At 66.8% G+C, this 21,103-nt stretch overlaps 3 protein-coding genes across 3 annotated transcripts; 2 read left to right on the top strand and 1 right to left on the bottom strand.

Annotated features, from left to right (window-relative positions):
* Window positions 1–2,464: 2,464 nt before the first annotated feature.
* LOC309416581 (complement C1q tumor necrosis factor-related protein 1-like) lies at window positions 2,465–3,884 on the top strand (the record flags this gene model as incomplete). Its single annotated transcript, XM_082016123.1, has 3 exons — window positions 2,465–2,629; window positions 2,749–2,894; window positions 3,334–3,884. The coding sequence occupies exons 1-3, from the start codon at window positions 2,487–2,489 to the stop codon at window positions 3,882–3,884; spliced, it is 840 nt and encodes a 279-aa protein (XP_081872249.1). The 5' UTR covers window positions 2,465–2,486.
* A 1,893-nt stretch (window positions 3,885–5,777) lies between these two features.
* Window positions 5,778–10,407, top strand: LOC309416579 (cytosolic endo-beta-N-acetylglucosaminidase-like; the record flags this gene model as incomplete). The annotated part of the gene is made up of 14 exons (XM_082016121.1): window positions 5,778–5,878; window positions 6,047–6,123; window positions 6,247–6,448; window positions 6,752–6,900; window positions 7,017–7,174; window positions 7,290–7,438; window positions 7,624–7,789; window positions 8,147–8,250; window positions 8,475–8,583; window positions 8,689–8,861; window positions 9,095–9,249; window positions 9,356–9,458; window positions 9,551–9,665; window positions 9,797–10,407. 14 exons carry the CDS (start codon window positions 5,778–5,780, stop codon window positions 10,187–10,189), a joined length of 2,154 nt encoding a protein of 717 aa, XP_081872247.1. The 3' UTR covers window positions 10,190–10,407.
* A 2,890-nt stretch (window positions 10,408–13,297) lies between these two features.
* Window positions 13,298–20,394, bottom strand: LOC309416580 (RNA binding protein fox-1 homolog 3; the record flags this gene model as incomplete). The annotated part of the gene is made up of 11 exons (XM_082016122.1): window positions 20,161–20,394; window positions 19,104–19,241; window positions 18,554–18,607; window positions 17,940–18,032; window positions 16,797–16,857; window positions 16,448–16,501; window positions 16,017–16,149; window positions 15,395–15,434; window positions 14,744–14,805; window positions 14,347–14,425; window positions 13,298–13,342 (listed from the first exon to the last, which is right to left on the bottom strand). Exons 1-11 carry the CDS (start codon window positions 20,377–20,379, stop codon window positions 13,298–13,300), a joined length of 978 nt encoding a protein of 325 aa, XP_081872248.1. The 5' UTR covers window positions 20,380–20,394.
* Window positions 20,395–21,103: the final 709 nt, after the last annotated feature.

The raw sequence follows: 21,103 nt of genomic DNA, 5'->3' as shown, positions 1-21,103 counted from the left end.
TGGCTGCTGGGGTCCCCAGCACAACACCTAGCCGGTGCTGCCAGGTGCTACAGGAGCTGGAGGGCTGTGACCTTCCTGTCAGCCCTTGACCACAGCTGCCCTGGGCAGCTCCCACCCTGCTGCCTGCCGGGTCTGTGCTGCTCGGGGCAGGGGGGAACAGCTCTGCAACTGTCCCAGCTTGCTGCAGCAAAAGGCAGGGGGAAGCCATCCCACCAGCATGTCCCTGGATGCCAGAAGCATCCCAGCTCTGCTGCTGAGGCTTGGGGAGGGCTGTATCCAGCACCCTGTACAGGGAGGGCAAGGTGGGCATGCAGGTCCTGCTGCCTCCGTACTGCCCCACTGCTCTGAGCCCCCTCATCCTCCCCTGGGGTTTGCTCTTGTTTCATCCTGGTCAGTATTTCAGGACGTTCTGACTTGCAGTCCCAAGGCTTTAGCAGCCACTGAGTTTAAATCTCCAAAACCACTCCTGGAGAGCATCCAACCCTAACAGGAAAAACAGCTTCCCTTCAGCAGGGCTGTATGTGCCATGGGCACCTCCTGCCCTACACACCAGTGGGGTGCAGGGGGAGATGTGCACTCAGCGGCACACTCGCGTCCATTTCTGGCCCTACAACAGCCTGGGAAGCACGCTGCCTGCCTTGGTGGGAATTTCCTGGTGAAGGATTTCTTCTCGCTGCAGAGCAGTTGCCTGCAAAGCTGCATTTTCCCCAGGGCTGAGCCTACTGCAGGTCCCAGGGGAATATCTGGTTTGACGGTCCTAGAGCTGAGGGAAAGCCACAGGCTTCCCAAAACCTCAGTAGGCTGCATGCCACGTGCACTGGCATGTGGCTGGCACAGCTGCAGGCCAAGCAGGGTGAAGAAAGCCAGGGCCAAGACTTCCCTGGATGGTATCTGCTCACAAGCCCCTGGCTGAGCAGCTCTGTTGCCACTATCTCCATGCCTTTCTCCCCTGCCTGTGGAGCAGAGTGCAGGCAGGCACCAGGCCAGGGTGCGGGCAGGGAGAATGCAGTGCCAGGCTGCCTGCGCACGGTGCCCGCAGCCCTGCCTCTCCCCGTACCCAAGCAGCACCAGCAGGACACGGGCTGAGATATGGGGCAAGAGGCATGGGGGACACAGGCACCCAGGAAGCACATGAGGGGACGGGCCCTTTGCAGAGAGTGTGAGCAGTGGGAAAGCCCTTTGGAGCCTTTCCCCATCCCTCCGCCCCTTCCCGGCCCCAGCGAACGTGACTCATAAGGCAGGCATCCATCCTAGCCTCAAACGCCCTGCGCACCCGCTGCCGGAGCACGCCTGCCTGGCCCCCAGACCCCATGCTCAGGGGACAATGGGAACAGCCTGCCAATCGCTGACTGGGGACCTCAGTGCTCGGAGAGAAGGCGTTCACCAAAACAGCAGGATTCTGCCCCAAACTCTTTCCCCATGGCCTGGCCCAGCCCCAGGACATGGGGCTGTGCTGTGCAGGGCCCTTTGGCCCTTCAGACAGGCACTCCAGGATCCTGGTAGAGCCCACGGAATACGGGGAGGCTGTTTGTGGAAGGGAGAAAGGCAGAAGCTGTACCCCTTCAGGGTGCAGCCTGCCCCATCCCAGCGCTGCAGGGTGTGGGACCAGGCAGCCCTTGTGCCTGTCTGGTCATGCCCTGGCACTGTCTCGGACCCTGCTGCTGCAGGATGCCAAGCAGCTGGGCAGTGCCACACATGTGTTTGGCCACGGCTGTCATGGCCCCCCACACGGGGCCACAGGGTGAGATGCTATGTGCCCAGCCCCACACCTCGAGCAGATACAGCTGTGGTAAGGGCAGCAGAGCTGCCCAGGTTGGGCCATGGTGCTGCCAGTTACTACAGATGGTAGGTTTGCCCCATGCAGGATGTGGGCTCCCAAGAAGGTTTCTCCTCATGGTGGCTGGCTCCCAGCTGGGACTGCCATCCCTCATCCATATCTCCAGAGAAGTGGGTTTTGTCTCCTTGCAAACCCTCAGACCTAGGGCCCAGGCGCAGGGGTGGGGGCTGAGGGCTGGCAGCTCTGGGGAGGGAAAAGGGATGCACATCCCTCCCTGGGCAGGGCTGGGGTCCCCCACAACAGGCAGGATTGCACCCCAACATTTGCCCCACAGCATCTTGAACTGCCTTTAAATTTTCCCAGGTGCTGACACCCTGAGTTGCAGCTCTTGGGCATCCATGAGAGCCATCTGGAGCCAAGCTAAGTAGGAGCAGCACTGGTCCAGCTATAAGCAGCTATTTAGGTATAGATGGTCCCTGCAGATGTATGTTCCCACGCTGCAGGCTCTGTTGGGGAAGGGCTGTTGCAAGAGCAGCCTTTTGGGGCTGGAAGTGCAGCTATGCCCTGCCCGGTGCACCATGTCCTGTCCCAGGGACAGCACAGGGCACAGCCAGGCTGGCACAGCAGGGCATCTCTGCAGCTGCTGGCTCTGCCGGGCCTTGCCGTCCCCCTCAGCCATCCCTGGCATCTCGCAGGGCACTGCCGCAGCATGGAGGGACTTTGGGTGCTCGGTGTCCTGCTGCTCTCCTGCCTGCTGCTGCCCTCCCCCATGGAGGGCCAGACCAGCCCCAGCCCTGACCAGCGTTTGCAGACGGACCCCGAGGAGGCACCGTCCCAGCACCACATTGCCAGGTGAGGGGACCCCGGGGCCGGGGCATTTCACGGCAGGGGACGGGGCAGCTCTGGCACGACAAAGGGCCCCGGCCCCCACCCGTAGCTCCCTGTTGCGCTTTGCTTTCTGCCCTCCCCAGGGCTGCACGGGAGCAGAAGGCTGGCAGCGCCCAGGAGGGGCTGCCCCCGCGGCCCCGCTGCGTCCGCTGCTGCGAGCTGCCCGACCAGCGCTTCTCCTACCCCCAGTACCAGCCCCTGCCTCAGATCAACATGACCATCCTGAAAGGTGAGGGCTGGCAAGGCCCCGTGCCATGGCACTGCCCGTGGCCAAAGCTGCAGCCCGGGCACCCCGTGCTGCCAGGCGCCGTGAGCCTGCCTGGTCTGCAGCATTAGTCCAGGGCCAGCGCAAGGCTGGGCTCCCAGTGCCAGATCTCTGGGGTGCCAGTCTCACACAAACTGGGAGCAAGAAGCTGGGGCTGGTGCCTGTGGTCCCGTGCCCTGCGTGGGCAGAGGAGCAGCGGGCCTGCGCTGTTCCTGCTCTGGTGGCCTCTGGGCAGCAGCTTTGGAAGCAGTATCAGGGCTGCTACCACCCCCAGGGAGGGGGCAGGCGCTGGGGGGTCCTGGCTGTCTCCATCCCATTCTGTCAGGCACAGGGGCTTCCAGGGCACTGGGTTTAGAGATGACACCACCTCTGACAGCACAACTGTCCCTCCTGCTTTGCCCAGGCGAGAAGGGGGACCGCGGCGAGCGAGGCATGCAGGGCAAGTTCGGCAAGACAGGGGTGGCCGGCAGCAGGGGCCACACGGGGCCCAAGGGACAGAAAGGCAGTGTGGGCGCCCCGGGGGAGCGCTGCAAGAGCCACTATGCCGCCTTCTCGGTGGGACGCAAGAAACCTCTGCACAGCAACGACTACTACCAGACCCTCATCTTTGACACGGAGTTTGTCAACCTCTATGACCACTTCAACATGTTCACGGGCAAGTTTTACTGCTACGTCCCCGGGATCTACTACTTCAGCCTCAACGTGCACACCTGGAACCAGAAGGAGACATACCTGCACATCGTGCACAACGGGGCAGAGGTGGTGATCCTCTACGCCCAGGTGAGCGACCGCAGCATCATGCAGAGCCAGAGTGTCATGCTGGAGCTGCGGGAGCAGGACGAGGTCTGGGTGCGGCTCTACAAGGGCGAGCGCGAGAATGCCGTCTTCAGTGATGAGTACGACACTTACATCACCTTCAGCGGCCACCTCATCAAGTACAGTGGGGACCCCTGAGCACCTGCTCCCCCTGCCCTGGGGTGGGTGTCTGGGGAGCCCCTGCCACCCCCTCGCCCCAGGCATGCCACCCACCATTAAGCTGTTAGCCCTTCTATGTGCCACTACTCCCAGCAGCTGCACAAGTGTGTGAATACCCCCAGCTCCTCAAGGCTGATTGGAGGCACCTGGAAGAGTCGGAGCCATTTCCAGCCCCTGCTGCACTTGTGCCCCAGGAAGCAGCTGCTTACCTGGGGCAGGCAGGGAGCTCGTCCCCACCTGTGCCTGCTTCAGAGCTGGGCTTGCTGGGGCACAGACGTTTGTGGCACTGACTGTGAGCTGGCCCCAACTGAATGGGTTTGATGGCCGGTGCCCTGGTGTGAGGCACTGCAGACATGTGCACTCACACTGTGCTGTGCTTTGCAGGCTAGTTCTCCTGGAATAGGGCAGAGGATGCTCAGCATCCAGCAGGAAAGGCAATAAAACCACTAAGGGCCCCTCTTTCCTTCTGCAGAGCTGGGTCCCAACGGCACAGATGTTGCAGCATGGCGCTGGGTACCCCCTGGGCTGACACTTCCCCCAAGTGCTTCATGGAGGAGCAGATTGCATCAGTTCCCCTCTGCAACTCCCCGTCACAGTTACCCCCACCGCAGCCTCTGCTCGGTACCAACGCTGCCGAGGAGGGGCTGGCTCCTCACTGGCAGCCCTGGGTGCAGGGCTTTTGGCCTCAGCTGCTTCCCCTTCAGTTAGATTATCTGCTGGCCAGGCTTTGTATTTTTGTAGATGCAATAGCAGAGTGGGCCCCAGGGCAGCATGCTGCCACTCCCCCCATACAGCTTCTGACCACATTAAACACCCCACGAGTCCTACTCACACTTCCAGTGCATTCTCTTGCTTTGTATGTGCAGGGGCTCTGAGCAGCTGAGGGCAGGTTCCCATTCCTGGGGTGCAGGAGCTCCCCCAGAGCTACAGGCTGACAGGGTGCTGCTGGTGGGAAGGGAAAGGAAAGGAAAGGAAGGGCAGACTGTCCCCAGAGAGCCAGGGAGACCCATGCTGTGCTCCATGAGGGCCGGCTGCTCCCTAAGGGCCGGGGAGCTGAGTGCAGTAACAGGCCAGTCAGCCTGCAAGCCGGGCAGGCTGCAGTTGGTGGCCGGGTTTACCAAGAGTCCAGATCATCCAGCAAGTCCACAGTGATGAGGCAGGTCTGAGGTCAAGCTGGGAAGCCAGTGGGTCAGGATCGGTGGGCCCATGGCTGGGCAGGACTGCAGCTGAAGACCAGCATCCCCCAGTACAGCAGGGAAGGGAAGGAGGACTCAGGGTTGAGCTTAAATAGAGCCCCAGCCCTACGGGTGGGGGCCCAGGTGAGGCCGGTCAGGGCTGTGAGGGCTGGCAGCACCCTCAGGGCCCTGTCACTGCCGTCCCCGCGGGGCTGGCCCCAGGGACCCTGCAGGAGCGGTGCAGGCAGCTGCCCTGCTGCTGCCCAGCCCAGGGCCCGGTCCCAGCCCTGCGGTGGGGAAAAGGGCCCGCGGCAGCGGGCAGCCCCTCGGGCAGCGGGCAGGGCTGGCGCTGCCGGCACATGGCACGAGGGGAGGGCTGCCTGCGGTGGGGCGGCTGCCAGCACCGGTACCGGCTCTGCCCAGCCTGCACAGCAGGGCCTGTTCTGCACCCCGGCACACGTGTCCCATCCCGGGACCCGTGTCCCATCCCCGGACACACAGGCCATCCCGGGAAATACGGCCCTGTCCCAGGACACGCGGGTCCAGGCGGCACCGAGCGCGGCGGGGGCGGGCCGGGCGCTGGGGGCGGTGCGGGGCCGGGGCTGGTGCGGGCGGAGCTCCGCGGGCCGCGCCTCCGGGAGAGCCGGGCCGGGCCGGGGCCGGCGCCGCCGTCAGTGCGGGCGGCGGCGGCGGGGCCATGGCGGAGGCGCAGGAGGGGCCCGGGCGGCGCGGCAAGCGGACCGGGGCGGAGGAGCCGGCGGCGGCGGAAACGAGGCGGGCCGGCCGGCGGCGGCGGAGGTGGGCGGCGGGCCGGGATCGGGGCCGGGCCGGGATCGGCGCCGGGATCGGGATCGGGGCCGGGCCGGGGCTCCGCGGGGCCCGGCGGGCGCTGGCCGCGGTGCTGCCCCGGCCCGGCCCGGCGGCCGTTGCCAGGCCCGGCCCGGCCCTCACCCGCCTCCCGGGCAGCTTCCATCCGGCGGCGGAGCCCCTGGGAACCACCGTCCTGCACGACACCGTCAGCGCCCGCCCGCAGCCCCTGCCAGGTGAGGCACCGCGGGGAGGGCGCCCGCTGCGCCCCCGGGTCCCCACCGGGGCTGGGGCCGGGGCTGAGCCACACGGGCAGCGCTCCCCGCTGACCCCGTCCTCCCTCTCCCCACCTGCCCCAGCGAGGCACTTCGACACCAGGACAACGGAGCCCATCAGCTTCTTCTTGTCTGGCCTGGAGGAGCTGCTGGCCTGGCAGCCCGACAGCAACGACGACTTCAACGTCTCCGCCGTGCCGCTGGCGAAGCGCCAGCCCCCGCTCCACAGCAGGAGGCCCCGGACGCTGGTGTGCCATGATATGCGCGGCGGGTACCTGGAGGACAGGTACGTGCTGGGCGGAGGGCAGATGTAGCAGCAGAGTTTTACATCACGAACCCCAAACCTCTTCTGCTTGATTTGTTTCCTGTCAGCTTGGCCGCAGGAGAGCAGGGATGGAGGGGTTTAGCTCTTGGCACCGGAGCACGGTGACCTTGCTCGGGCCAGCCCTAGCCAGGGTCCACAGGGGTGGCTCAGTGCCACAGCTCTGCCCAGCTCCCAGGGCATGAGTCAGGCTCCTGCCCAGCCCCACAGCCGTCTGCCGGCGTCCTTCGCGCATTGCCCAACCCTCTTCCCTCTCTGCTGCTGCAGGTTCATTCAGGGCTCAGCCACACGTAACCCCTACGTCTTCTACCACTGGCGGTACATCGATGTCTTCATCTACTTCAGCCACCACACGGTCACCATCCCGCCTGTGTGCTGGACCAATGCAGCACACAGGAACGGCGTCCCCGTGCTGGGTGAGGGCAGGGCTGGCTGCAGGAGCGGCGGCTGCAGGACCAGGCCTGAGGGAGCCCCAGGGGTGTGGTGGGTTTGTCAGGGTGTGCAGCCAACGCTGCTCTTGCCGCCTCCCCAGGCACGTTCATCACGGAGTGGACGGACGGGGAGAAGCTGTGCGAGGCATTCCTGGCCGGTGGGGAGGAGGCGTACCACGCTGTGAGCAAGCAGCTGGCCCGCATCGCCCAGCACTTCTGCTTCGACGGTTGGCTGGTCAACGTGGAGAACACGCTGAGTGTGAGCCGCTGTCGCACCCTGCCCACCTCCCTTCCTCCTCCCCTGCCCTCACCCTGCTCCCGCGTGAGGCCCCTCGCCCACCCCGTGCTGACCTGTCCCTGCTCTCTCCTGCCAGCCGGCGGCAGTGGGGAACCTGCCCCCCTTCCTGCGGCACTTGACGGCGCAGGTGCACAGCGCCGTGCCGGGGGGGCTGGTGATCTGGTACGACAGCGTCCTGCAGAACGGCGCACTGAGATGGCAGAATGAGCTGAACGAGGAGAATAGGTGAGGCCGGGCCCTGCCTGCCCCCACAATCTTGCCCAGGCAAAACCAGACCTGAGCGGGAGGCATAAGCCCACCCCAAACCCAATGCTTGAGGGCTGTCAGGGCATGGCCTGCACAGCCTTTGGTGGGATGGTGTGTGGGGACAGCCGCAGCGTCCGCCCTGCCACCCTGACCCTCGTCCCCAGGGTGTTCTTCGACGCCTGTGATGGGCTGTTCACCAACTACAACTGGAAGGAGGAGCACCTGGAGCGCACGCGCGGGCTGGCCGGGCTGCGCCACACCGACGTCTACATCGGCATCGATGTCTTTGCCCGTGGGGACGTAATTGGTGGTGGCTTCAACACTGACAAGGTGCGTGCGTCAGGGCCAGGCCAGAACGGGACCCTGGGCCTCCCCCGGCACAGGGCTCTGAGCTCCCAGCGATGGCTGTGCCGCGCTGTGCCATGCGGTGCCATGCCAGGCTGCTAACCTGGGGATGCAGTGGTGAGGAGTGTGGGAACCTGGAACTGCTGGGCTGCCAGCCACGCATGGAGGGGGAGCTGGGAGATGCCAGTGCCGCAGTCCCTGGAGAGGGAGATGCTGCAGTACATCCCCATGGTATTGTCCTGCCCCACCATGCGGCCAGCGGGACCTGAGGGAGTGGAGACAGGGCAGGTGACAAGGTGACCACCTGGCCCGGCCTGTGCTGCTCACCACTCATCTCCGCAGTCCCTGCGCCTGATCCGCCAGCACGGCCTCTCTGCAGCCATCTTCGCTCCTGGCTGGGTCTACGAGCACCTCGGGGAGGAAAACTTCCTGCACAATGAGAACAAGTGAGGGCGGCTCGGTAGGGCGGGGGCTGTGGCAGGGAGATGGGCCCGGGAGCACCCCAGCCCGGGAGGGCTGCTGGGCGGCAGGGCAGGGCTGCCGGGAGACCGTGGCTGCCTGCTGGGACCAGGCTGGCCCTGCTGTGCCCCGGTTGGGGCAGTGCCCCATGCCATGCCTGGGCAGCGGCTGTAGCAGGGGTCTCTGCTCGGACACCCACCTTTTCCTCCAGGTTCTGGGGCTCGCTGGCTGAGTACCTGCCCACGCACAGCATCTGCACGCTGCCCCTCACCACCTCCTTCAGCCTGGGCATGGGCACCAGCAGGTTCCTGGCTGGGAAGGTGAGTGTGGGCGATGGCTTGGCTCTGGCTGTGCAGGGGTGGGCTGGGCAGGGGGGGGTCCATGCTCCTGGCTCCCCTCCTGGCCCAGCTTAACCTGTCCTGCAGGAGGAAGAGGCTGGTCCCTGGTACGACCTGAGCGCGCAGGAGATCCAGCCCCTCTACCCGGAGCGTGAGGGCAGGCTGAGCACCAGCTGCTGCCTGCAGGACGCCTGGTGCGGGGGCAGCTCCCTGAGGGTGCAGGGGACCATCCCCCCTGGCGAGGAGCGCGTGGCCATCCGGTGAGTTGGGGGGCGAAGCCCTCTTGCCACCTCCTCAGCACTGGGCTGGTGCCGTGCCGGCATGGCATGACCCACGTGGCCCGGGCAGAGCTGTGCAGCCCCGGGGCCTGGCGGTGAGCGTGCCACGGGGCTCTCTGCCCGCACTGCCCAGCAGACCTAACCCAATGCATCTTCTCTTTCTCTCTCTCTCCTCTCTCTCTCTGTCTCTCTCTGGGTGGATTTGGGGTCATCAGCCTTTTCTCTTTGCAGATGCCGGCGCCCCCCAAGCTCTTCCTGACGCTTGTCTACAAGCTGGAGGGGCCACACCCCGACGAGTTTGCAGTTGCGCTGGAGCTCACCACCTGGGACTCGGGTACCTGCCACGAGGGCAACGTCACCTCCCTGCCTGGTGAGGACCCTGCCCCTCCCCGTGCTCTCTGCAGCAAGCACCCGCTGCAGGGCACCGGATGAACTCAGACCCTCGCCGCCTCTCCTGACCCCACTACCTCCGGCAGAGCCCAACAGCCGGCACCACCCCCGGTTCCTCCCAGCACCGCCACCCGCCCTCGCCAAGCTGCTCGCCACCTGTGACCGTGGCTTCCACGGCTGGACCAGCCGGTGAGTGCCCTGCTGGCACCCTACATCCGTGGGTGCATGGGGGCAACCCGGGGCCCTCCTGCACCATGCCCGCCCTGCCCCTTCGCTCTCAGGTGCTACGAGCTGGACCTGCAGGACTGCAGCCTGCGAGACCTGTCCCTGCTCATGTCCCGCCACCAGGCCAGCCCGCAGGAGACGCCCTTCACCTGCCTCCTTGGGGAGGTTCGGGTGAGTGCCCACCGCTGCCGGCTGGGACCCACCCACCCCAGTGCTGCCCCATGCCACCCTGCACCAGGAGAGCAGGAGGGCGCCCGGTGCTCTTGGCCCTGGCCCCGATGGTCCTGTGGTTCCCTCCGCAGGTGCTGGATGCAGCCAGCGTGGCGGCCTCCCCGCCGCAGGTGCAGAGCCTGACGGCATCGCAGCTCTGGTGGCGTGAGGGCCCCGAGGTGGAGCACCTCTCGCTCAGCCTCACCCTCCGCTGGGCCTTCCCACCCGGTCAGGCCAGCTGCTTCCGCGTCCTCAGCCAGGGTGCCCGCTGCCGCCAGGGCCAGTCGCCACTGCAGCTCCTGGGGCTGGCACACGCCTGCCTGTACCGCGCCGTGGGCCTGGTGGTGCCGCGGCCGGCGGCCGGGCAGTCCTGCCGGCTGGAGCTGCTGGTGGAGCCGGTGCTGCGTGACGAGCTGCCTGTGGACCCCAGCGGCTGGGGGCGGCTGGTGCTGGTCTACTCCGAGCCAGCCGGCGGCACCAGCTGAGACGGGCATTAAAGGCAAGTGTGGTGCAGCACTGCGTCCGTGTCTTCTGCGTGCCGGTGGGGGGGCTGCAGGCGTGGGGCACAGCAGAGCCGGTGCTGGGGGGCCGAGAGGGTGGAGGCTGCATTTTGTTGTTCTGGTTTGGTGGGTCCCTCTTCTCCCACCCCATGGCTGGGCTCAGCCCTTGCCACGGGTGCCTGCTGGGCGCTGGCCGGGGCCCCCAGTCCCAGTCCTGCAGCCCTTGACGCAAGCTGCATGCACCCGGGCTGGGGACACCTACCCGGAGATCCCCCCAGCCCCATGTCTGCTCACCTCAGGGACCAGCCCGGCGTGGGTACGGAGCCACCAGCACCAGCTCCGCTGCGGCACTCAGCCGCAAGGAGCAGCCCAGCGCGGGCGGCCACTGTGCCTGTCCACTATGGACCCACCCCAGGGCTTGCAGGCAGCGGCTGCGCCCATGCTGCCTCCCCTGGATATTTTACGGGGAGAAAGAGAAAATTTATAGCAGCAATTATTTTCTCACAGTCTGGTGAGCAAGCAATTAGCGGGCAGGGAGGCAGGCGAGCACGCTGCGCAGCGGGGTCGCCCAGCCCCAGCTCCTTCCAAGCGCCGGTCCTGGTCCCACAAACAATGCTGGCTCCCGGTCAGGAAAATTAATATGTCAGCAGTTAAGCTGCTGGTCCTCTGGTGGGGGACTCGCTCCAAAATGAATTATCTGACATTTTGAAAAATGAAGGGCTCGGCACAGCCAGGGGAGAGGGCTCCTGCCGTGCTGGCATCCCGCTCCCTCGCTACGGTAAGGCTGGGGGCCCTGGTGGGTTTCCCCCTTGCCTGCTGCAGGCTGCAGCCCCCTGCCCAGCGACGAGCCCGGACAGCCAGACCTTCTGTGCCAGCCACGGCTTCGTGCCCCCATGCCAGCACCCCAGTCAAAACCTGAGTCGCCCTGGTTGAAGAAAGAAATCTTTATTAATAATTTCAATAATAATAATAATAATCCTCGTAATAATAATAATAATAATAATAATAATAATAATAATAATAATACTGTTTATTAGAATGGTCACACCTTTGAAGCATACAGGATGGGCCAGCGCCAGCCTGCGCGCCGGCGGCCGGTGCAGGGGTTTGCTGTAAGAAGAAGCCAGTACAGCGATGGAAGGAGCTTTGTACAGGGGTCGCGGGGCCGGGGCGGCTGGGGCTATGTACACGGGGAATAGAAAAGGGGGAGCTCGTTGCTGGAGCGTCGGGGGCATCTGCAGACTATAAAGTGAGGTTTGAGGAGTGGCGGAGCCACGCGGGGAGGGGGGATGAGCGCGAGGCCGCCCTGCGGGACGGGGCTGCACCCCGGGGTGGGCTCCGCGGCACCTCGTGCCAGCGGGCACTGGACCGAGCACGCCAGCTGCTGCAGACCGACCCTGGGGCTCGGACTGGTGCCCACGGGCGACGCCGGCCCTCAGTCCTGGGCGATGCAATGGCCAAGACCCCGCACCGAGGGCTGGCGGTATCCCGCTGTCTCTCGGGCAGGGACGGGTAGCCATGAGCGTGTCCCGCACCGCGGAGCCGGTGGGAGCGGGATCCGGGCAGTCCTCCTCCAGGCTCAGCGCAGGGGGCTGCGAGCAGCATCAGTCAGGGTTGCTCCCTGCACGGTAGGAGCCCCGGGTACGTCAGCGGATGGAGAGGAAGGGAGGGAGGGGAAAGGGATCGCAAGCAAGTTGCAAGCTCCTCTTAACAAAAATTCCCTTTAAAAGGCAGAGGCTTGTCCCCCTGCAACACCCAGTGCCTCAGCAAAGCGGCTGCACTGCTGCCCTGGCTCTGCATGAGAGCCGAGGCCTTGCACACTCGACACACTGATGACCGGCAAGCGCCGGAGCTCGGGAAACACAAAGCCGAGTTCCCACCCTGGCACCCAGTCCCCAGAGCCAGGGAAGGGGTGGCGTGCTGCAGCGCTCCGCTGGCACCCCCAGCGCCGCTGCGCCGGGACGGAAAGGAAGACGTGGTGCCCAGGCCCTGCGTCTGGGCGGGCGGAGGTCCCTCCGGACGCCCCCGCGCTCGGCGGCATGCCGGCTCTCCCTCCCTGCCGCGGGCTGCGGGGCCGGGGCGGAGAGGGGCCCTTCTGGCGCGTCTGGCCGGTCCGTGCTCGCCGCGGCGCTCCTCCGGGACTCGCTCGCTCGGTGCGTGTGTGGACAGTATGGGACTTTCACTTGGCTGTTGCCGCTTTGCTTTTTTTTTTTTTGTTGCTTTGCTTTTAATTTTTTTATTTTTGATTTTTTTTGTGTGTGTGTGGATTTTTTTTGCCCTTCCTGGTCCCAGAAGGAAACGGCTGCGGTTTCACTACAACAGAAACAGAGAGGCAGGTCTTTCGCTGGAGTGGCGTGCGGGGCAGCCTGGCTGAGCTACCGGCCAGGGGGGACGCGGGCGCTTGCCTGACCCCCCAAGCCCTGCACTGCGCCCCACGCCTGCGCAGCCAGCCTGTCTCACCGGCGCTCCTCGGCAGAGCCGCGCAGCCAGCCCAGAGAAGCGCTACTGCCCGGGGGCCTGTCCTCGGGGTCCCGCGCCCACCCCAGCCCAGCTCTGTCCCCGAGGAGCGTGCAGCAGCCCCCACCGGCTCCTGCCTCTCCTATGGGGGCAGAGGGGCTGCCCCGGGGCCGCCGTCGGCGCCTTGCCCCCTACGCCTGCCGGCAGACGAGCCCTCTACACCCCCAGCAAGGGCAGCGCCCACCGAGGGCTCGGGCTGCCCGAGGGAGCCCGCGAGCCCGGCTCCGGGAGCGAGGTGCTGCTGGGGCGAGGGCCAGCCCTGCTCCCTGCGGTCCCCAGGGGTGCCGGGGGCAGGGGCCGCTCGGCAGCACCGAGGCGCAGGGCTGCGCCGGGGCAGGCGGACGGTGCAGGAGACGCGGCTGGGTGGCAGGATGGAGCGGCTTGAGGTAGCCCTACAGCGTGGGCTGCCGAGGCTCAGCGGAGCCCAGCGCCAGCCCCAGCCCCAGCCCCAGCCCCAGCCTGCCCGGGCAGCGCCCGCGGTTCCTCCAGAGGCTCGGCCTCGGCTCTGTCTGCCTGGTTTGGTTTGGTGCTAGTGAGCAGCCAGTGCTAGTGGTGGGAGGGGCTGTGTCTGTCTTGCTAGTAGGGAGTGAAGCGGCTGTACCCTCCTCGGTATAGACTAGCCTGCAACATCAAAGATGAAAAAAAAGCCAATCAGTATTCGAGAGAGAGGCAAAGCCCAGTTCTTCCCTTTTTTTTCTTTTTTTTTTTTCTTTTTTTTTTTTTCCTCCTCTTTAAAATCACACCAAATCGCTTCTGTCCTTGGGACGAGAGGGGCGGGCAGGGCCAAGGGTGCCCGGCGCTGCCGGGATGCTGGGATGGCCGCGGGTGCTGCCTCGGGGCAGGGGTGCCCTGAGCCCCAGCGCCCTCAGCTCAGCACCAGCTGCCCTGGGACCACCACGGCCAGACCTCCTCCTGCCCGCAGGGACCGTGGCAGAGCCCGTCCCTGTCCCTCGCTAGTGGCCGTCCGGCGCCAGGAGTGCCAAGGGGCGCTTGGCAGCCCAGCACCAGCCAGGGGTGGGGGTGCTCAAAAAAAGGAAGAAAAACATAGTCGGGCTTTGACATGCCACCCATGAGTGGAGTTTTTCATCTTTGATGCTGGCTGTGAAGCTAGCTGAGAGTCACGGTGAGCGGGTGGGCTGCAGGCGCTGGCACGCACGCGCGCTCCTTGCGCATGGCCACGTGCCCAGGCCTGGGGACACAGCCCTGCGCCGGGGAGGAGAAAGGGGCTCCCGGTCCCCAGGCAGGGCCCCGGGCGCTGCCAGGGCAGCCGGACTCGGGGGCAGCTGGGCCCCCGGGAAGCGGCATGCGTGGGCAGCACTGCGGGGCGCTGCCACCGGCCGGGAGTAACAGGGCGCGTGGGGTGGAGGCACGCGGGGGGGCTCCTCTCTTGCCTGCCTGCTGACAGAGCCAGGCAGGGGCTGCGCTGCTCCTGCCGCCGCCAGGTCCGGGCTCGCCCTCCCACAGCCCCCACATGTAGGGCTGCCACGCACCCCTCGCTTGTCCCCACACCCCTCGCTTGTCCCCACACCCCTTAGGCTCCCTGGGCTGCCATGCCAGGCCCCCCTCCCCAGGCTGGCTGCAGCTCGCGCCGGGAAGCAAAGAAAGGCCGCAGGGGCTGCTCTTACCATGGTGCCGATGCTGTACGTGGCAGCGGGGCCGATGGTATGGTGGTATGGGTCTGCCGCTGCATACACTCTGCCATAACTAGGAGCAAACACAGCAGTGGCCATTAGTGACTTGGGTCAGGGTCTCGTCTCCCCTCAGCAGCCCCCTTCCTGGCTGCTCCTTCCCCTGCTGCGCCTGGGAGCCCCCCGGGACCTCCCCGCTTCTCCCTGCCTGGGCGCCAGTCCCTGCCAGCCCAAGCCCAAGGGGAGTGCAGGGGCCCTGGTTTGCAGGACGCCCCCATCGTGCTTGGCTCCGTCCTCGTCCCGTGGGGCACAAAAGTTGGGGTGTGTCAGACCAGGCGGTGCAGGGGGTGAAACGGGGCTTTCCCCCGCCGGCAGCAATGCCTGCGGCGCTTACCTGTCGCTGTACGCTGCCGCTGCCGCTGCGGGCTGGGCATATCTGTAGGCGGCGTAGCCCCCCTGCAGCGGAGGGAAAAACTGCTGTCAGGGAGGGGGCAGCACCCGCGGGGGGGGGCTCAGGGGGCCAGGCCAGCTGGGCACCCCCTGGGCACTGCCATGTGGCAGCGGTGGGACCCCACGGGGAAGCGGGTGCCCATGCCACCAGGCGCATACCAGCCTCATTACCATTCCCCCGGGGCTTTCACAAACATTAACCTTAAAAAATTAAATTTCCAGAAGAGAGAATGTCACCTCCCTGATCCCTTTAATGAGATGTCACGTTAGATAAATCCTTCAGCTGCCTGCCTGAAATATCACCAGTGGCTTCTTAAATATGGAGGTTAAATGCTGGTGTAAGACAGTGCACCGGCGCTCGCCGAGGCCATAAATCCCATGCGGTGCTGGCCCTGCGAGGGGCCTGGCCGGGGGCACAGGACCCGGCGTGGTGCCACCCCGCTCGCTCCGGTCCGCGCTCCGCCTGGGCTGCAGCCGCCTTCCCCGGGGGAAGGGGCTGGCAGCGGGCAGAGCCCGACGCAGAGCTGCCCGGTGCCACTCGCCCCTACCCCGGCAAGGGTCCCCGGTGCGGCCCAGACCCAGGCATGGCACTTACGTAGATCTCGGCTCCGTAGAACCCGTCCTGGTAGACGACCCTGCAAAAGAGGCAGAGGTGTCAGAGCCTGGCCTGCGTCACCAACCGAGAGGGTGAAGCCGGTGACCTGGGGGAGCCGATGGGCGAGGAGCGGCCGCCAAGGCTGCCCGAGGGTGCTGGGGAGCAGGGCAGGCACGGCCGGGGCTGGGACTCCCGGCAGGGATGTGGGGACGGGCAGAGGGCACGGCCAAGCGCAGGGGCTGCCACGGGGATGGAGGAGTCTGGGGCACGATCGCTGCTGGGAGCACCGAGCAGCCACAGATCGCCGGGGCCGTGGCCGACACCGGAGCGGCTGTGCATGCCGGGAGAAAGAGTCTTTCTATTAAACCAACCAACGTGTCTGGAGTAACCGTCCACGCTCTGGGGCACAGGAGGCTGCTGAGCACATGGGTCACCCCGAGGGGCAGCAGCCTGGGGGGTTTCGCAGAGCCTGAGGCCAGGCGGGTGCTGGGGGAGCTGCAGCCCCCCTGCAAAGTGCGAGCCCGGCAACGCCGATGCTGATGGCAGCAGAATCGAAGCAACGCAGCAGCAAACGGACCCCCTCCCCGAGGCAGACAGTGGCCCCCACTTCCCGGGTACTCACGCGCCGTAGGCGGGGATGGGTGGTGGCGGCGGCGCAGCCCGGAAGGTGTTGTAGACGGCGCGTCCTCGTCCCCGTAAGTGGGCCCCTCGGTAGGCCACAGCCGTCCCCGTGGCGGGGTACGGGAACCCCGTTACTGCAGGAGGGAGGGGACAAACGTGGGCTTTCCATAGCAGCTCCCGACAGCGCACGGCTGGGACCCCCGCAGCCACCGCGAGGCATCCCATGCCAGAGCATCCTCTGTCCTCCGGGCACGGCCCCACGGGGACACTGGGGCAAAGGGATGGGGCGGGGGGAGCTGTGCATGCAGGGGTGCAGGAGCGGGGAGAGGGGCCGGGGGCTGCTCACTGCTCAGAGCAGTAGCAGGGTTGGACATGGTACAGAGCCGAAGCTCAGGGGGACCCACGGCAGGGCCAGCCCCAACTAGACGTTACCTGCGTAGAATTCGGGGCCATAGACTGCTCCCACCACCGGGTTCAGCTTCCAGCCTGTGGACAGGGAGAGCCGGTGAGGTGGGGCCACGCTCCCCCCGGCACGCTCCCCCCACCCCCCAGCTGGGCTCCGAGGGGCCACAGCTCCCTGCCCTGCGCAGCTGCAGGACGTGGGGTGCCCCGGGGGGCTGTGCCCCCACAGTGGGCAGGGAGTGGCTGCTCTCGCATCTGCCCAAGGGCGCGGAGGGCGTTTGCTGCGGGAGCTCAGCGGCAGCCTGGCAGCAAGGGAGCGCGGGTGCCCGCGGCTGCCCCTGCCTGCCGCAGCTCCGGCTCTCCTCGCGCTGGCCCTTACCGTTGGTGTAGGGGTTGGCAGCCTTCTTGTTCGTCATGACCCGGGCCGTGGCGTTGTTCACCTGCGGAGAGAGGGGACGGGAGCTCAGTGCCTGCAGACAGCGGGGCTCAGTCCAGGGCCCGCTCGGCCGCACTCGGTGCGCGTCGCTGCTGCTTCAGATGCCGGAGCGAAGGACGCTGGCCACATGGGGAGATGTGTCTCTGCCCTCAGTCACTCTGCTGTGACACAGTCCTGCCCGCACCCCTGCCCAGCCCAGGTCTCCCGGCTCCTACCCCGTATCCAGTGACGAGCGTTGGCTGGGCTGGTGGCCGATGCCCTGACCACTGCAGTGCCACGCTCCGGCTGAGCCCCAACAGACTGCTGCTGGGCTCAGCCGCCTCCCGTCCCCACCCCACGCCTGACCCAACCTGCAGGAAGGACGCGCTTCCAGCAGAAGCCCGGGTCACTCCTGCAAGCACCCGTGAGCTCCTGCCCGGCTTTGTTGGACCAAGTTCTCAGACAGGCAGGGTCCATCCACGGGGCACTGCTGTGCCCTGCCAGGCTGCCCTTCCCTGTGCTCAGCACTGCTGGGGACGTTTGCATCCCACTCCCTCTGCCATGTGCTGGGCAGCACATTAGCTGCTCGCACAGCGGGCTCAGGAGCCCCGTGCAGCACCCTTCCCTCCTGGGCACAGGGGAGATGGGGATGGCACATGGAGCAGAGAGCCCCTCTCCTCCCTGCAGAGCTCAGGGCAGCTGCGCGGCAGGCATGGGGGCTGTGGGCAGCTGGCATCCACCAGACCCCTCTGTAACCGGCAAAACGCAGCCAGAGCCCGGGCCAGTGCCCCAGCTCTCCCCGCACACAGGAGGTTTGTTTGAGCCAGGCGGTCCTTGCACCAAGTGATGATCTCCCCGGCAGCCCGCACACATGCTCTCGTGCTGCATCCACGGACGTATGCACACGCTGGGCAAGCCTCCCCTGGGGCATGCGGGGCTGGAGCAGGACCCAGGGCTGCCCCGAAGTGCCCCTGCCCCGGCTGCCCCTGCCCGCAGCCCCCAGGCAGTTCTGCCCTGCCTGCAGCCCCCGGCAGGAGAGGGCCCCCGGGCAGGGTGGAGGGGACACACGCACACGCAGGCACGGCACTAGCACACTTATCTGAGCACCTCAATCTTCCGGCCCTCTACGATGGTGCCATTCAGCTTCTCCCGTGCCCGGTCGGCATCTGTGCTAGTTTCAAAAGTTACAAACCCAAAACCCTGTGAGCAGAGGAGAAAAGGAGAAAGAAAGAGACAGAGAGACAGAGAGAGGGTGCGGGGACAGAGAGAGAGAGGGGGTGAATCAGGAGAGCTGGCGCAGGAGGTGAGGCTGCCGCAGTGCAGAGATGGAGAGCCCGGGCCGCGGCCCCCGCTGGGTCCGGGGGTCCCGGCTGAGGCCCCAGCATCACCCGCGAGCTGGGAGAAGAGTCTGGGAGAGGGGCACAGAAAGCGGGGAAGATACAACAGACACATCCACACACAGAGGAACACGAGCTGCCGGTGCCGGGGGCAGAGCGAGCCCTCCCCTCCCGCTGGCGCTCGGGGCGCAGGGACCCGCACGGGCCCCCCAGCTGGCACAGGGCAGCGGGACGGGGCTGCCCCAAGACGGCGTACCCCGTGCCTGGGTCCTGTGGGGCAGGAGAGGAGGGGGGAGCGGGCAGAGGAGCCCCCAGGCCTCTCGGCTCCACCTGGCCTCCTCCCTGGGGCGTGCTGTAACGGCGCCGGCCGCAGGCAGCACCCACCTTGGAGCCCCGCTCATTGAAAATGATCTCCACGTCCAGGATCTTCCCGAATTGCTGCAAGCAGAGAGAGCAGAGGGGTGAGCACCCGCAGAGCCCCCGGCCCCACGCCCGCAGCTGGGGCTGCCGGCACAGGGCTCTGCGCCTGGCTGGGCCAGGGACAGGCAGGGGGCTGCCCCGGGGCCCAGACCGGGGGACCCTTGGTGCCATGCAGGGAGAGCCCCCGCCCCTCCCACGGCACCTGCTCTTCCAGGACTTGAGGAGTCTCCCCAAAATCTCACCAGCCTGCACCACTCTGAATCCCAGTGAGGGCTGGGGAGGGGACAAGGGCTCTGCCGTCACCCCCCCCCCACGCATGGGCCTTGGTGCGACAGCCCGGCTGTTAACCAGGGTGCAAATCCTGCAAACCACTGCTGCCGGCCAGCAGCGGCAGAGGGGCCTATGCCCTGGGCTGGGCAGGACAGGCCCTCGGGACAGGACAGTGCCGGGGTCCCTGCGGTGTCACAGGGCAGCACTCGAGCGGAGAGCAGCGGGATGTGGTGGCCGGACTCACCCCAAACATTTGCCGCAGGTCGGGGTCCCGGAACCGGAAGGGGATGTTGGAGACATGTAACCTCTTGGGCTGCTGCTTGTCTGTGTTGTCTGAGGAGTGTAGCTGCTGGCTGTCTGTCTGTGCCGCCTCGTCTGTCTGCTGCGGAAAGCCCCGCCGGCCGTCAGCCCCCGGCCTCGCCAGCCCCGTGTCCTTCAGCGGGGGTCCAGGCTCAGGGACCGTCCCCCGGCCCTGCGCTTGGCCCTGCCTGCCCCCAGGGACACCCCGGACCCTGTGGTGCCCGAGCTCCAGGCAGCACCTCGCAGGTCTCCTGCCAGCAGCCGGTGCAGTGCAGGAGCCCCACTTTGGGGAGGGGGCACGGAGGGGGGTCCCGGCGCTCCCTGCACTGCTCCGCACAGACCAGGGAGCTGGGAGGATGCTGGAGGGGAGCTCTGCCTGGGGTGTCGGGGAAAGCCCAGCCTGGGGAACCAGCCATCGGCGCTGCCTGCACCTCCCCGCCTTGGCCAGTGCTGCCAGCGGGGTCAGGGCATCACCCACCCCAGGAGTGCTGCCGGGGACCTGGGGCACGGAGAGCTGGGGGGCACAGGGCGCATACCCAGGGGAGTCGGGGGCCTGGGGGAGGGTGGGGGGTGACCCACCCCAGAGTCGGCCAGCATGCGGCATCCTCGTGCTGGCCTGTGTGCCCCTGGTCAGCCAGAGGCACAGTGCCCGGGGGCCGTGACGGTGGCACACAGGTGTTTTCAGGGCGGGGGGTGGCAGACCCCGCACGCGGGACTGCTGCGGGCGGGCTGGGAAGTGCTCGGCTCAGCATTTTCCCGGCGCTGCGTTACAACCCGTAATTGAAGCTATCTGGTGGGAAGGCAGCCAAGCAGGTAGATTACAAGTGATTAGAAATGACGGGGGGGCTGTGAGGGAGAGAGCTGGCGGCCGCGGCGGGGGCACCCAGCCCGGCACCCCAAGGCATTGCGGCCAGGCGAGCGCTGCTGCCCCGGCACCCCTCCTGGCAGCTCCAACACTGCCCTCGGACCCCCGCCCGCCCCCCCAGCCGCCACTCCCTTACCGGTACTGTCTGCGTCCCTGCTATGGACTGTGTGCTGGCGTCGGTGCCCGGCTGCTCGGCGTGGCTCTGTGCTGGTGTGTAGAGGGTCATGGCATGCTCCGGTACTGTGCTTTGCCCCGAGTAGTCCTGTGTGGGGTGGGGGTGCGGTGGCGCGTACTCTGCGGGGATCCCGTTCTGGGGGGGCGGGGGGTACTGGGCCGGGGGGTAGGGCTGAGCCATCGCGTCCGGCGGAGCCGTGGCGTCCTGGTTACCCTGCCGAGACAGTGGCACCATCCCCCTTAGCCACCGACACCCGGGGGTGCGTGGGCTGCGACCTGCCCCGGGGAGGGGTCCTGGTCCCCGCAGCCAGATCCAGGCCCCCCAGCCCCACCCACGCCCCAGCCCCTGATGTGTCCCCCTGCCAAACCCTGGGCTGTCTCTGTGCCGTGGCAGCTCCCGGGTCGCGTCGCCCACAGCCGAGTCCCCACCCTCTCCCGCTCCGGAGCCCTGCTGGGCCGGTGCACTGGGGCTCGGGCAGCGGGAGGACGGGGCTGCCTGGCCCAGGCACCAGCAGTGCCGGGGCCGGGGCGCCTGGCGTGATGGGGGGCTTAGCTGGGGGAGCCTGCGCCTTGCCCTCTCCTCAGGGAAGGAAACCAGAGCAGCCCTCGGCTTGGATCCCAGCGCAGGGCAAAGCCAGGCCGGCAGCGTAGCTCCGCGGCGGCTGCACGGCATCAGCACCTGCAGGCAGCAAACCCTGCGTCCTGGTGACGGCGGTGGCAGCCAAGGGGAGCGGGGCTGGGGAGGCAGGGAGGGGCGTCTGGGGAGAGGAGGGATGTCGATGGCCCCTCGGCAAACACCAGACAGGCATCAATTAACTGCGAAATGTTTGATTAGGCCCGTTGCTCTATCGCAGCCGGCCTGGCTGCCCTGGTCGAACGGGGCGAGCTGCACCTGCGCCACAGGC

The sequence above is a fragment of the Phaethon aethereus genome, assembly GCF_964289735.1.
Source record: "Phaethon aethereus genome assembly, contig: HAP1_SCAFFOLD_424, whole genome shotgun sequence".
NCBI classification, from domain to species: domain Eukaryota; kingdom Metazoa; phylum Chordata; class Aves; order Phaethontiformes; family Phaethontidae; genus Phaethon; species Phaethon aethereus.
This window is presented reverse-complemented; position numbering and strand designations above follow the sequence as displayed.